This window comes from Mus caroli, chromosome 12, assembly GCF_900094665.2.
Source record: "Mus caroli chromosome 12, CAROLI_EIJ_v1.1, whole genome shotgun sequence".
NCBI classification, from domain to species: Eukaryota; Metazoa; Chordata; class Mammalia; order Rodentia; family Muridae; genus Mus; species Mus caroli.
In genome coordinates, this window is record NC_034581.1 from 80,205,029 (window position 1) to 80,220,292 (window position 15,264).

The following is a 15,264-nucleotide window of genomic DNA, read 5'->3' on the forward strand; positions in this document are numbered from 1 at the left end:
ATGGCCTAGTCGGCCATCAGTGGAAAGAGAGGCCCATTGGAATTGCAAACTTTATATGCCCCAGTACAGGGGAACACCAGGGCCAGAAAGTGGGAGTGGGTGGGTAGGGGAGTGTGTGTGGGGGTGTATTGGGGACTTTTTGGATAGCATTGGAAATGTAAATGAGGAAAATACCTAATTAAAAAAAAACCATGAGTTCATATGCAGGTGCAGGAAGTGCTTCCCAGGGGTCAACTCTGACTCAAGACAATATAGACATAACAGTTCATATTGATCTTTGATTTCATGGGTTCTACATAAAGCTATGTTGGAGGGGTCAGACCACAACAAATTCAAATAAAAGTATTAGTTTCATATACCACAGTGTGCTTGCTGTGTCCCACTGTGTTTCTGGCTTCTGAGGAGACATGGAAAGGTTTTGAGCACTCATGTCTGAGTCCTGGTGACCATGGCAGGCAGAAGGGTGTGCTGAGCCAGCACCCTATGCAGAGTGGTACAGGGAACAGAATGCAAGTCTGTTTGCAGGAATTAGGGCCCCAAGACACTCCTGTGAAGGGGAGTGTTTGGAAGCATGGGACAGCTGAGTCTGTCAGCAGATCCAGCACAAATAATAAGGCAGCAGCGGGTAGGCTGCAGGTTCTCCCTTTTTCCTTTGGAGTCCAGCACACTTAGCTCAGCGCCATTGTGTGGAGTACGGTAGTTCAGATCCAATAGGGTCAACTGGTAAAGCTGTGCAAATGGCCACAGGAAGAATTTACAGAGGGAGTCAGCAAACCAGACTACTGCCCAGCGTGGCTATGGAGGTTTGATACTCCAAATGAAGTATTGAAAGCTTTAAGGGAGCTGGGCAGTGGTGGCTCAGGCCTTTAATCCCAGCACTTGGGAGCCAGAGGTAGGTGGATCTCTGAGTTTGAGACAAGCCTGGTTTATACAATGAGTTCCAGGATAGTCAGTGCTACACAGAGAAACCCTATTTCCAAAAAGAAAAGAAAAAGGAAAAAGGAAAGGAGGAGGAGGAAGAGGAGGAGTAGGCAGAGGAGGAGGAGGAGAGAAGAAGAAGAAGAAGAAGAAGAAGAAGAAGAAGAAGAAGAAGAAGAAGAAGAAGAAGAAGAAGAAGAAGAAGAAGAAAGCTTTAAGTAGTCTTAACCATTCGCACCTTGATTATAGCCAATGTTTATATGGAGAGGTCTACACAAAAACAGAACACACAGCTAGTAGAATGACTTCATATTTATTAGTCTTACTCGTTGTAACATTGGTCATGGTGTAATCATTTATTGTAAATAATTGTTGGATTAGTGTTCCTCACCTATATGGAGACACTTCTATGATGTGCCAGCATACTGCAGAGAGTTGGAAATAGAACAGATATTTAGCAGATCCTTGTGGAACGAACAGTTGAGCCTGCTAGGTACTCTCAGTAGAATAGGTAACTCAACTCTTTTACATTTATTTATCCACAGGGAGACAACCCTGGTAGTGTATATCATGACTCTGGTGGGCATGGTGGTATACACATTCACCTTGAACCTGAACCATTTGTGGGTAGTATTCATCACTGCTGGCACACTGGGGTAAGTTCCATGTCTGACGTATTTAATTGGGAAACACAGCCCCTGGCTCCTAGAGTGGCCTGTAGTCTAGGAGGCAATGCAAGTCCCCTTTGCTGCCTCCTCACTGGCTTCAGGAGATGTGAAAATGGTGTTGAAGCATGCCTTCAATGCCATCACCCAGGAGGCAGAGGCAGGCAGATCTCTGTGAGTTTGAGACCAGCCTGGTCTACATGGTAAGTTAGTTTCCAACACAGCTAGGGCTATGTAGAGAGAATTTGTCTCAAAAAACCATAAACAAAACAAAAACTGAGTCACATCAGGTAGCTGGGCTGTCCTGTTGGGATGGAATGAAGCATGGCCTATGCCTTCAAGACATCTGAGATTCTAGGGACTGTTTAGTGGTTCTGGGTCTAGGGCATTAGAGCACAGGTATGCTCTGAGCTTCTGTCTCCACATCTAAAGATGAAAACAAGTGTGGCCAACTTTCTAGGGTGGTTGGAAGGAATGAGAGAGCACATGGTATGAAGACACAAGGGAGCATGGTGCCAGTGGCATCTTCAGATGTGTCAGGTGACAAAATGCACAGAGCCATAGGCATTTTGTAGGGACTTTGCTGGGCTCTACCTCTCAGCTATTTTCCCTCAGGCAGTATGAGCATGTCTATGAAAGTGTGTGAGAGGTAAATACCTGGCTCTCGGTGCTTCTTCACCTCCTATTGGAGGGAGGAAATAAAAAGAACTCCAAACCCCATCTCCTAGGTTCCAGAGATCCATGGTGATGTACAACATAGCCCAATGTCCAGGGACTTCCCTTTCTAACCTGGGACCTATGAACCTGGGACACATATTCTCAATGAAACTGAAACACACCAGACACTCTTGTTTCCCTCCATAAATGCTAATGTGCCATTGCTTGCTGGAGGGAAGAATGTGGAAGACATTAGAGAGCCACTGAGCACAAGGCCTAGACGTCCACAGTGAGCTTCATTTTACATAGACCACCTTAGAGAATGGACAGCTAACCTGCTGGGAAGAGAAAAGCAGGGGAGGGAGGGAGGGAAGGAGGGAGGGAGTCTAAGGGGGGAAGAAGGGCTCCCAGTTTTGTTCTGAAGGCACTCCATTGCCTTGTTCTTTGGGTTTGGACTTCAGCTTCTTCATGACTGGCTATCTGCCCCTGGGGTTTGAGTTTGCTGTGGAGCTCACATACCCAGAATCTGAAGGCATGTCATCTGGCCTCCTCAACGTGTCGGCACAGGTAGGGACCTGTTTTTTTCTTGCCTTGCTGTGATCCTGTAATAGTATGGCATCTTAATCTTCCCCATGGCCTACTGGATTAAGTCTTGTTCCCTGCCTTCCGTATTTTTTTCCAGGTATTTGGAATCATTTTCACCATCTCTCAAGGCCAGATTATTGACAACCATGGAACCATGTTTGGAAACATCTTCCTGTGTGTGTTCCTTGCCCTTGGATCAGCTCTAACAGGTGAGTGGAGGTCTGAGAGCCAGATGAGGCTCAGGCTATTCATTGGCAGCTGTGTATTGACTGATGATTATAATGGGTAGCACACATGAGATGAGAGGGCTTAGTGGATCTGTTTGGGATGGGTTAGTTCTTTTTGGCATTAGAAGGCCCATGTTTGATGCTGACTTCCACAATTTATACAAGTGGACCAGGCTCTAGGGACTCAGTTTCCTAATTTGTATAATGAGATTTTCAGGTGGTAGTTAGATGTATAAAGTTCCTTTTAAAGAAATCCTTAGGTGAATGCCAGTGTCATTATTGGATTCTGCGTCTCAAGCACAGCAGTGCCTTGGGGTTATGGTACCAGTTCTAATCTGATGTTGTGACATAGAATTCGGATAGCAATTACCCTTAGAGAAATGAGGATTCCTTCTCTTATGTGACCTTGACCAATGGATTTGTTTGATGACTCTGCTTTGATGCTTTTTTTTTTTTAATCTCAGCTTTCATTAAGTCAGATCTTCGGAGACAGAAGGCGAACAAGGATGCTCCTGAGACCGTGAGTGTGTGGGAGCTTGGTGTGGGTACGAACTGGGTCTTAAGCTATTGATAAGGATGTAGGTGGGGCTTCCAGGAGCTCCCAGAGGAACTGGTTTTTGTGGGGACTGTGAGACAAGCTCACCTCTCATAAACACGACATCCAAAGAATGTCCATCAGTGGGTGTCCAATATTGCTCTTGTTTCTTAGAATCATGTTCCATTTTCTTTTCTAGATCCTTCAAAAGATTTATTTTTATTTTATGTGTCATAAGTGTTTTATATATGTGTACCATGTGCATGCCTAGAGATCACAGAGGCCAGAAGAAACTATCATATCCCTTGGAACTGGAATTGCAGGTGTTTTTGAGCAATCATGTAGGTTCTGGGAACCAGACATGGGTCCTCTGTAAAAGCAGCCAGCTCTCTTAATCACTGAGCTGCTTCTCCATCCCCATCTTTGACTTTCAACCAGCCTCCAGTCTCCCGTTGTGGTCCTCAGAGCATTATCATTACTGTCACAAACTGTGAGACAGCATCTCCTCTTGTTGTCCTGAACTATGTTTTGGATCCTTGGCTTCACTGCTATAAACTTGGCATCTGTGACTATCGAGGGAGCATAGGTACTCTGTGATAGCCTCCTCACAGCAGAATTATGGAGGTGGAGCCCACAGGTTGTCAGAAGACTTCTAAAAGGGCAAGTCGAGAAGCCGGAGCTGGTGGCAGTGGGGGGTGGGTGGGGTGGTGGGGTGGCACCAGGGGTATGTTCTAGAACAGAAGTGTTTCCCAGCTGCCCATGTCAGCTGGAAACCACTTTAAGCAAAATTATAGGATTAAGTCTCAGTGGGGAACTCAGTGGCAGAATGCTTATTGACCATGCAGTCCCAGCATGGAGGACACAGGTTCAAGTGAGGAGGGAAGGAACTGGGAGTGTGAGGAACCAAAGTAGAATATTTGTTTTGCTTTACATACATACATACATACACACACACACCATCAAATTCATTCCAGATATTCATTACCATCCTTCATAGAAAAAAAATGAACATAGCAAATGTACAAAAGTCTTTAAATCATGTTATAATTCTACCATCTAGAAATATGTTACTTGCCATGTATGCACCTGCATACCTGTAGTATATGTGCATACATGTAGGGTATGTGCCTGCATGTAGAGGCCCATGGTGGTGGCAGGAATTTTCCTTGTTCATCTTCTGCCTTCTTCACTGAAGCAGGCTATCAAGCTGAACTCAGCTCGTGCATGTATCTAGTTTGGTTAGCCAGGTTGTTCTGGGGTTCCAGACTCCACTTTTTGTTGGTAGAATCACAGGTAGGTTACTATGGCCACCCAATTTTTGGTTCTAAGGATCTCAACTCATGTCCTAGTGCTTATCTGTAGAATGCTTAAATCACGGAACCAGCCATCTCTTCAGCCTTGGCTTTGTCTATCTGTGGTTAGTGTAGAACTTACTATGTAGCCCAGGCTGGCTTCAAACTCAGGGTAATTATCCTGCTTTAGCCTAATGAGTGCTGGGAGTACAGGACTAATTAGGCTAATCACCTTTTTTGTTTGGTTTTTATTTTGGTTGTTTATCTCTCTGCCCCCCCCCCCCCTCTCCCTTTCTCTCACTCTTCTCCCTTCCTCTTCCCCTACTTCCTTCCTTTCCTTTTTTTTTTTTTTTTCCTTTTTCATGACCCCAGCCAGTTCTGAGGCTAAAGCGGGTTTATTTTTTCCACCACTTATACCACTTGAAGTACATGCAAGATCAATTCTGGGTCAAGGAACAAGCAACACAATAAACAAAATCCTGTAAACACCTTTCTAGGGGCTGAGATGACCAAGACTAAAGGACTGCCACACATGCCTCAGCTGAGCCTGTTCTGAGCTTTGCATTAACTCAAATGTAAATATTCTTAATCTGGGCCTATTTCCTGAGTCCAGGCCCAAAGTCAGTTTCCTGCCTTGAGCTTACTACTTTTGTCCTGGCCTAATGTCAAGTTCCTGCCAAGTGTCTAGAAGCAAGTGGCCCCAAAAGACTCTCCACATTTCCCCCCTTTTTATTTCAATAACAAGACTGAGCCTGTCTGAGGTCATTCTGACAAAAGTGCCTTCCTTACCCGTCGTGCAATATGCATTACCAACGGCAATGCTGTTCTGTCTTAGGTTGGTAAGGCTCTGTGCTGAATCTTACCCATCCCTGGTTTACCAGCCCTGTTAAATTAATAACTCTGTATGGGGGGGGGTCCATTTTTAGTTTCAAGCCATATATTTTGGCTGCCAACATATTGATGTTGTTAAAGGCAAGTTTTATCACAATAGGCAGGAATAAAAGTATTCCCAGGACAAGAAGGGCTGGTATGATCAAGCCATATATGCTATTTTTTTTGTTTTTGTTTTTGTTGTTTTTTTTGTTTGTTTTTTCGAGACAGGGTTTCTCTGTAGCCCTGGCTGTCCTGCTGTCCTGGAACTCACTTTGTAGACCAGGCTGGCCTCGGACTCAGAAATCCGCCTGCCTCTGCCTCCCAAGTGCTGGGATTAAAGGCGCATAACTCAGGTCACGAATAATTTTATCAGTAATATCTGCAGCATCAAAGCTCAGCGGAGCAGCATTCTTTAGATTCATAATCTCAGTATGCAAAGTTAAAACATCCAGAGAGGTGTTATAATTATGCCAGTGTCTTTGAACTTTTCCCCAATTATAGTGACTATCATTGTAAATTTTAGAAGTAACACAAATCCATTGGTATTTAGCATGACACTCAAGATGGCTTCTTACTCTTAAGCTCTGAACCTTCTCTCTAATAATTTGAATAGTATCATAAAGAGCATCAATTGTTGTTCCAAACGCCTATCTAAATCCCCTTGAATACTGCATGGAGACTGTGAAAACTGACTTAGAAAAATTAATCAAATAGAGAAGTTGTTATAATGACTCTTCTGTTTTCTTTAATGTGACCAGTAAAATAACTGGTCACAATAGACTCAATCAAGGACTGGTCTAGAAATCAACCCAATATTGGAAATAATCTTCATTTGGAAGGCTGGTTCTGGACATCTTCAGAGATAATTAAAAATTCACAACTGCCTTGTATGAAGCTACATTTCCAGTGGATAAAATTGGGACAGGATCTCGATTTCAAACAAGTGTTAGTGCATGTGTTAAGGCTCCTGATCTTTTATTAACTGGCCATGTTAAAATTACTTCTGTTTCTTCTACAGTATTTAATGTAAGTTGTATACTTTCTAATTGTGTTAATGTGTTGAAATTTGACATGCCTGTTATGGTGGTCTATCAACCAGCCTTTGTTTTATTGCCTGTGTGTATTACAGGACTTTGGTATTCTGAAAACCAAAAACCCTTCCAAATACTGGAAGAAGAGAGTCAGGCTTTAAGCAGAAGCAGAGTGTAGTTGGCTTGGCTATTGCTGGTAGAGCAGCTTTAATTAATTACATTAATAGCTAGCACCACTGCTTCTGCAATTGCTTTGACACAACTATTTAGCACAATTATTTAATCATTTAGTAAAAACTGTTACTAATGCTCTTCTCCTTTTTCTTTAAATAGACTCTATTCTAATTACTATAACAATCCAGTTTTCCACAACACACTTTTAATGACTTCAGTGTTCTTTAATATGAAGAAGTATTTATGATTGTTATAAACACTACTATAATTCATGGCCAGTTAGCTCACTTGGTTTGAGTGTGGTATTCATATTATAATGGGGTAGGGGTTGTCTCTGTGACCACCATACTCTGTAGAGTAATAATGATCTGTAAGAGGCAACAAGGCAGTTTGGTTTAACACAACTAAGAAGCAGGCGTGGGCTCAAACTTGGGAAGTCTAACTCTGAGTAGTTAATTTTAGGCATTTTTACGCACAGAATAATTTGATATAAACTTCTCTGGTGGTAATTAACTCAATCCTGTGTATATAACAAAACACATAGATCTCCCTGAGGAACAAAGTAAGCTGAAGATCAGAGGTGACTTACATTGTGTGACACCTTCTATAAAGATGGGTTCTATAGATTAACTGAGAAAAACAAACTTAGGTAAGAATCTGGGAGGATCCAATGAGGTCACAAAGTTCACCAGGCTATTAACCACACCCACTCCCAGTTTTCTAGGACAATTGGGTTAAGCATCTCTTCCTTGGAAGGGATAACCCTAAGTGGAAGGGGCAACCTTGTGTATTTAACATTCCTGGTTTTCCTAGTGCTCATTGGTAAACACACAGACCTCTGCGCCTCCTACATTTTAATGAATAGGTTAGGGGTTAATATGATGGAAGCTGGACTGCTATGCTATGTGTACAGTATTTCCTGGGAAGCTGGATCAGCTATCATGCAGTTTTAAAAACTTATGGGTTGCTAACTTCTTTGGAAAGATGCAGCCAATTCTACCAGTGTTCCTTCAGTAGTGTACATGAGCGCTAAGGCTGGGCATTTATTATTTTGAAAAACCTTTGCCAATTTCCTAAGGCAAATCTTTTCAGTAGGATGTGCTTTGGGCATTCAAGGCGATGTGCTGGCTTATAACTGAGAATCTTTAGTTCTTTACTGTTTGTATTCTGAAATCACATTCTAGAGTTGGCAGGCAGTAGATAGCAAGGGGGAGGAGTCCGTAAGAGAGTGTTTACTGGGAGACAGGGAAAGCCCAAAGCAGGAATGTTGTTATCTAGCCCAGTGTGTAGAGCAAAGGCCACCGTGGACGTGGGCTTTCACTGTGCTGTGTATAGAGACACAATGATTTAGAATACTTTCCCCAATAACACTGGGAAAAGGTGCCTGTAATAAAATATTCTTTGTGAAAAATGTTTTAAGTGGGACTGTGACCTTAGTGTCATGTGACATGAGATTTTTGGTGTATTTAAGTTGGAAGATAAAGGTAAACAAGAAATGTAAATACATTTATATATCACATATGAATATGTATTATATACTAATACTACATTGCCTGAGTTTAATAGTTTAATTCCCAGCTATTCCCAGGTCCTGTAACTCCAGCTTCAGGAGATCTGAGGCCCTCCTCAGGCCCTGCACTCACATGAACATACTCTCATAAACACACACACACACACACACAAAATCAATTACACTCACATCTACAGACATACATATTTCCATCTTGTTTACTTTTTCAGTTGTAAAACTTCAGTCTTGTTGGAGCCAGATCCTTGAACATCTATTCCATTTGTTAATCACGTGGAGTTGTTGGCTCAATCACATTGAGTATAGAATATTAGAGGCGGCACTAAATGGGTCTAGGTGCATGAAGTCCTTGTAATAGGACTCACCTGTTTGTACCCTAGTATTTTGGGCCTGTAGGTACTTGGAATTAAGGGCAGGTCACAATCAGGCTGAGGCTGACAGGAAGGAGGCTACATTGGTCAGGGCATCCTTTCTCTGGAGCCCTGATCATTATCTGCCCTGTGGCACTCAGTGTGACTTAGAGACTTGGAAATAAACATGTTGTCAGAGCCCGGCAAGGACAGGACATACCTTAGTTCTGGTTGCAGTTGCCCATTCTATACATCAGTGAGATGCTGTTTAGTAGGTAAAGAGAGAACTTAAGGACAGGGCCAATGACCTTGGGTTTCCAGCACTTAGACAGCAGGGCTGCATCTTTCCTAAGCTATTTCTGATGGTGATTTTGAGGTGGGGGCTTTGGAGGAGGCAGACATTGTGTGTGTCAAATGCAGAGGGACCAAGTCAGCTCTGAGTTGTCTGAATGGGGTTAGCAATGGCTGAGGCAGATCTGGTGCCAAGAGGCTTGCGAGGTTGAGAATGAGAAAGGCTACAGCTCTGGCCCTTGCCATGGGTGGGACCCAAGCATTCCTAGGGACAAAAGCACTGTTTTTCCAGCTGGCATTGCCTCTGGCTTGGCCCTGCACATCCTTCTCTGGGCCTTGTGTAGCACTGGCTTTGTAGTAGTGTCTGTGTTCAAGGCACTTTTGGCAATTAGAAGACAAATGCCCAAGTTGGCAATATACACCAGGGACCTCACAGGAGAATTTCCAGGCCATGCTTAATCCCAAACCCACTTAACTAAGTGTAAGCCAGGAGACTTCCTATAAACCTCATGCCATCCTTCCCCAAAGAAGCCATGTCCAAACTGGTCCCCTCCAAATGTTCCTGCAGTGATTTTCTCTGAATACGCATAGCCACAGAGTTCAGATAAACATTTAGGGAGTCTTTTTTTTTTTTTTTTTTTTTGAGACAGGGTTTCTCTGCATAGCCCCGGCTATCTTGGAACTCATTTTGTAGACCAGGCTGGCCTTGAACTCAGAAATCCGCCTGCCTCTGCCTCCCAAGTGCTGAGATTAAGGGCGTGTGCCACCACACCCGAAGGTAGGGAGTCTTAAATTGTTTGAATGGCATCAATTCCATGGACATCATGATAAATCTTCATCCTGGGGGCTGCCTCCCACTGGAGATTCTGAAGGAGGTGCCGACCTGGAACCAGGGACAGTTTAGATGGTGACATGGAGAGGTGAGTTTGGGACTAGGGAATAGAAGGCTGGCTTTGTTCCCTCAGATGAATGGTGTCGGTGGTGGTGTCTGGGGGACACACTCAGGCTGGGCTGCTTCTTTCCTCATGCCTATGGGCAGCCTCCTGAGCTTGGACTTACCACTGACTGGTCTTGGACAGGTAGCTGCTTCAGTCAGGCTGGAGGAGGTCTGGATGTTTCAATTATAGGGTTGTTTTCTTTGCCTTCTAGAAAGTCCAGGAGGAGGAAGAGGAGGAGGAGGGGAGCAATACCAGCAAGGTACCCGTCGTGTTGGAGGCTCATCTCTGAGGTGGCAGATACTCAGGAACACAGACACTCACCTCTTGGTTCCAGTTAGCTATTACTGCCAGTACTGAGATTCTCATGGGGAACTGTTTCGAAGCAGCTGGAAGATGTGCGCCTCGCACGGCAGTGCCTGAGCCTACTGGACCCTACCTGAGAACCTGGATGGTTTACTCGGGGAAAACCTCAACTCTCTTCAGATGCAGACTGGATTCTGGTCCCCACTCCCTTTTAGGTCTGGTCTTGGGCTAGTGCTGGGAGAGGCCGTAGAGGGTGTTGAAGTCATCCTTGCTTGGTCTCTTGCCTTCTCTCATCCCTTTCTTCTCTCGTGGAGAATGCTTGCAAAATTATCCTAAGAAATCTTATTCAGGATATTAACTTTTTCTAATGTCTTACGAGCACTTCTTATTGAAAATGGGCGAACTGCTCTGCTTGAGGGTCACGAGAAAAAGCACCCCAACAGGCCTCCATCATCCCAAGGCAGCTCTATCCTTTGCAACCCCCCCCCCCCCCCCCCCGCCCCAACTGCAGCGTTTCTTCAGATCGTCTTTCCTAGAGTCAAGGAGACTAAACACCAATAAACCAGATAAAACCTTTGTGGCCACAAAGGAGAAAGCGATTAGAGAAGGCTCTCTGCCTAGGTGCAACAGTGCAGGGAGGGGGCTGCCGTGAGTGTGTGTGTGTGGGGGGCTGAGTTGGGATGGGAAGGTGGTTTCCTACAAAGGTGGTGCTCGCCCACGGCCTTCTGTGTCCCAGACTACTCAGAATATCTTCATTGGATATTGCACTGTGAAATGCAGCCATCAGGGACTCGTGGCTCTAACCTTTATTAAAAGCTAGTCTCACCCACTCTACTCTGACACATAAGGCTCTCTCTCTCCTCAGGAGGAGAGAGGTACAAGGTGGCTCTTAAAATAGACACGTATGTTTCACTTAAACAGGAGCCCATGCATGTTGAGGACTATTTGAACAACCAAACCCTCTCCCTGTCCCTGCTGGCGAGAATTATTTGTCAGCTATTTTACATTTAAAAGGATTCTTTTTAAACCAATCTCAGTTGACCTTTTTACCCACCCAGTCTGCTGGTTATACTCATGGGCTTCCATAGTGTCTTCCCCAAAGAGAAACTGGCAGCTAATTGTTCCTATGCCTTGAGCAACTCTGGTCATGGATTGTTGGGTTGCCTGTAGTACTGGGCGTGTGTTTGTGCAGTGGACGGGAGGGAAGCAGCCGCCTGGTGGAGGAGTGTTAGGGATGGAAGAGATGCCTTACTTTCTGTCAAGAGAGGTGTTTTTTCTTCAATTGTTCAAAGTGGACGTGTTTACTCAATTCATTTCTTTATTAATTCATTTCTTTATTTAAAAAAACAACAACATAATTTGTATTTCCTGTGTGCAATACCAGATATTTTAAGGCAATAAAGATTTTCAAAGTGGTCTGCCTCATCATTTAGTGAGGTAGTGGCAGCTTTGGGAGGTCCCCACCAGGTTATCTCCCTTTCCTGAGACTGTCTGGGAGATGACTGCAGGTAATGGCAGAGCAGCTGTGTCCTTTGTTGACAAGGGTGTAACATCCTGTGGGAGTTTTAAAGAGACTTTAAAGGTTCCTGACCGCCTACATAGAAGCTCTAACTCGGTGGCCAACCTGTGACCCTGACTTCTCCCTTCCTGTGGCCAGGCTGGAAGGTGTTCCTCCCTAAGGGAAGGCCCAGTGTTGTCTTTGGCTCTGCCTCAAAGGGCACTGAAGTGTTTTGTTTGACCACCCTAGACCCACACCAGCTTGCCCTGGCCGGTGTCTGCAGCTTGGTTCTGGCAGCAGCAGTGGACGCCCTCCCGGTCTCCCCACTCTGATTGACATAGTGTCTGTAAGCCAGGTTCACAGCTCACGTTTTCTGCATCTTTCTTACCTTGAGATGTGCCCCATGCCTGTGACATTTTGGCACTCTATTTCTTAGCAATTTTTATCTGGAGAGACCACGACTGTACTAGTCAGTTAGAGGGGAGGTACTGAGCCCTGTTCCTAAGGAGTCTGCTATTCACAGTATGTGCTCAGTGCACACCTGCACCTTATCCCTTCTGGGCTCGCATGTCAAACCATTTGTAAGCTGTGTGCTCAGGGAGCCATCATCTTACACACTCGCTCAGCCCTGTCACAGGTGGTCTCCAGAGGAACCCACTTCTTAAAACAGCGAGAGGATGAAGGTAACTCTTCCCATTGCACTGCCTTTCTGGTGCCGTGGGGATCTGAGGTCTGGAACTACATTCTCTTTTGGTACTACAAGTGAAGCCAGCCTGAATCACAAGCCAGAGCTGTGCAAAGTTGGAAGACCTGCACTGAACGAGAGCCGGAGACCCGACCGAAGCACCACCAAACCCCAGGAAGCCCACTTTTTTTTGGCTACAACAGCCACGGCATTTTTACTGTCTAAAGTCATTTAAGGTAAAATTCCCCCGTAAAGCGCTGATGCTTTCTATGTATTTAACTAAGACAGCAGCCATCTCCTTACCTTTGTGAGCTACTTCTTCCTCTGACCTCCAGCCTTTCACAGGTGCAGCCTTCTGCCTCTCATAGCTTCACGGTGCTCAGTCCTTCAACAGCTGCTGCTCTTTTTGCTCAAAATGCCTCAATGGCATTTAATGACCATTTAATGCTTCAAACAACCTCCTGGGCATTTGAGTCTAGCTGAGGACGACACCCCCTCCCCCCCCAGCTCAGGAAGATCTTTCTGATCTATTTAATTACCATCTACCTAGCTCCACCTCTTGATTCAAACGCCTACCTTTCTTACGGAATTCTGTTTGAAATTCACGTGAGGCCTTAGCCTTGCCCTCACACCCTGGAGTTTTGAGACTGGGCCCAAACTCACAGAGATCCACCTGCCTCTGCCTCCCAAGTTGCTGTGATTAAAGATCTGCACCGCCATGCCTGGTCTGACCTTGCTTCTTTTCACGCCCATGCAGCTGTCTGACTTAGGCTGCTTTGGTCTACTTGCTATAGCTGTTCTCAAGACTCTGATTTTTTGGGAAGAAAATGGGAAAGGGCCATAACTGTTGAGCTGCCGATGGGAGTCCTGATGGTGAAGAAGAGATTTGGCATCAAGAACACAAGTTATCAAGCTGACAATGAGGAGCTGGAGGCAGCCTTGCTTTCCCAGGCCTGACCTGTCCTACTGACAACAGTGGGTGGAAAGGTAAAGCAGGCTATGATGTTCCTGTGATGGGTAAAGAGTTTAGAGGGTAAAAGGGTTATTAGGAAAGGCCAAAGTACACAGACAGATCAGAATAGAAGGTTTCCCTATTTATTATAAAATGCATTACACAAATACAGTTGACCAAAAGGTCTAAAAACAGCCCAGACTCTTCTAACCTTCATCCACCTGTAGATAAAAGAGGAGCCTGGTCCTGCTCATGAGGGCAGCCCTTCTCAGAAGAACTGCCTGTCCCCTGGGCCCAGCAGTAGAAAGGAGCCCAGTCTATGTGCTCAGGACCTTGAAGCAGCCCTTACCCGCGGCTGCTCTGGGCAGGCAGCAGCTGCGGCGTCACAGTTATGCTCCCACCACGCCAGTCAGATGAAGGAATGCAGAGAAATGGAGGAAAGCAAAAGACTGGAAAAGGAGCTAGAGGGGTTATAGCTAGGGGAGGACACATTAGGGGGCTTCTCAGAATTCCTTGACTTTGAAGGATTAACAAGAGTATTTTCTTTAAATGACTCCTAAATTATACGTACATGTTAAGTAATTTTTCTTATGAATACCTTAAAAAATTTAAAAACATAAAAAAAACCCCCCAAAAACAAAATCCAAGATCAAAAAACAAAAACCCTCTCAAAAGCTTAAGATGCTGAACCTAGATGAAGGAGATAAGGATGCAGCCAAACAGAAATGGTTTAAGGACAGAGGGTGAATGAAGAAGACAGTGGAGGTGGAAGACGATGTGTCAGAGCTGGCAAGGCTGGCCTCAATTTCTTTTCTTCTGTCTGGATACTGGCTCTGCCTCTAGGTACCGGAGCCCGACTAGCATGCCCAGGACTGAGAAACCTTAAACAGACAGAGAAGGCGAATGGTGGACAGACATAGCACCTTACCGGCCCAGCACTCTCTCCTCCGTACCAGCCCCGCCACCGAAGGAAGGGGTCTAGGGTGGCCCGGTGCTTACTTGCTACCATTAGGGGTGCCAGCACACCAACTGTGGGAGCTGCTGTCCCAAATACCAGCAACTCTGAGAGGAAGTGTCCCAGGGCGAGGAGGAATGTCCACAGGGTGACGTGATAGAGTCTGCAAGGGGACAGACAGAAACGGAGAGGACATGACTGCAGAGCGCGACACAACGGTGGTCGAAAGGACCCGAGTTCCTCAGATACACCCGGCTACTTAATCACTTCAAGCTCTTCTCTTCTAGGACAAATCTCAGGTTTGTTTGTTTGTTTGTTTTTTTCCTTTTTTGGTTTTTCGAGACAGGGTTTCTCTGCGTAGCTCCGGCTGTCCTGGAGCTCACTTTGTAGACCAGGCCGCAGTGGGCCTCTAGGACTTAGTGAGGTAGAGAACTCCGCAGAGAGTCTGGATCGCAGTCCGGAGCAGTGCAACAATTCTGGACTAGCCTCACTTATGCGCTCAGTGCAAACTGACAGATGGGGCGGTCTAAGGCTCCCCTAGCAGGGGCCCGGCTATCATAGGCCAGCCCTTGCTGTATGACGGAACCATAAATGAACATACTGGATGGGGACTAGGCAGCACGAGGCTTTCAGATGCTCTTGCAGTACAGTCGGCTACTTTATGTCTTGGCCTAAAATCTGGTCTGAGGAGGAGGACATCTAAGAGCCCCAGAGGAGGAGAACTTCTTCATCAGTTTTGATAACAAGGTGCTGGCTGACCATTTGAGTTTTAGATGTCTGGGTTTTTTGTTTTTTTTTTTTTTTTTT

At 45.2% G+C, this 15,264-nt stretch overlaps 2 protein-coding genes across 3 annotated transcripts in view; one reads left to right on the forward strand and one right to left on the reverse strand.

The window, feature by feature from the left end:
* Flvcr2 (feline leukemia virus subgroup C cellular receptor family member 2) overlaps positions 1 to 11,804 on the forward strand; it is a 70,393-nt gene extending 58,589 nt beyond the window's left edge. Inside the window, exons 6-10 of the mRNA XM_021178943.2 lie at positions 1,464 to 1,574; positions 2,702 to 2,807; positions 2,923 to 3,034; positions 3,517 to 3,572; positions 10,276 to 11,804. Coding sequence (XP_021034602.1) covers positions 1,464 to 1,574; positions 2,702 to 2,807; positions 2,923 to 3,034; positions 3,517 to 3,572; positions 10,276 to 10,353 — 463 coding nt within the window. The 3' untranslated portion in view covers positions 10,354 to 11,804. The remainder of the gene's footprint in view (positions 1 to 1,463; positions 1,575 to 2,701; positions 2,808 to 2,922; positions 3,035 to 3,516; positions 3,573 to 10,275) is intronic.
* Positions 11,805 to 13,623: 1,819 nt separating this feature from the next.
* Erg28 (ergosterol biosynthesis 28 homolog) overlaps positions 13,624 to 15,264 on the reverse strand; it is a 9,298-nt gene continuing 7,657 nt past the window's right edge. For both annotated transcript variants that reach the window (XM_021178945.2, XM_021178944.2), the window contains exons 4-5: positions 14,502 to 14,620; positions 13,624 to 14,383 (exon numbers count right to left, since the gene is read on the reverse strand). In XM_021178945.2, the coding sequence (XP_021034604.1) occupies positions 14,304 to 14,383; positions 14,502 to 14,620 (199 nt within the window). In that variant the 3' untranslated portion in view covers positions 13,624 to 14,303. The remainder of the gene's footprint in view (positions 14,384 to 14,501; positions 14,621 to 15,264) is intronic.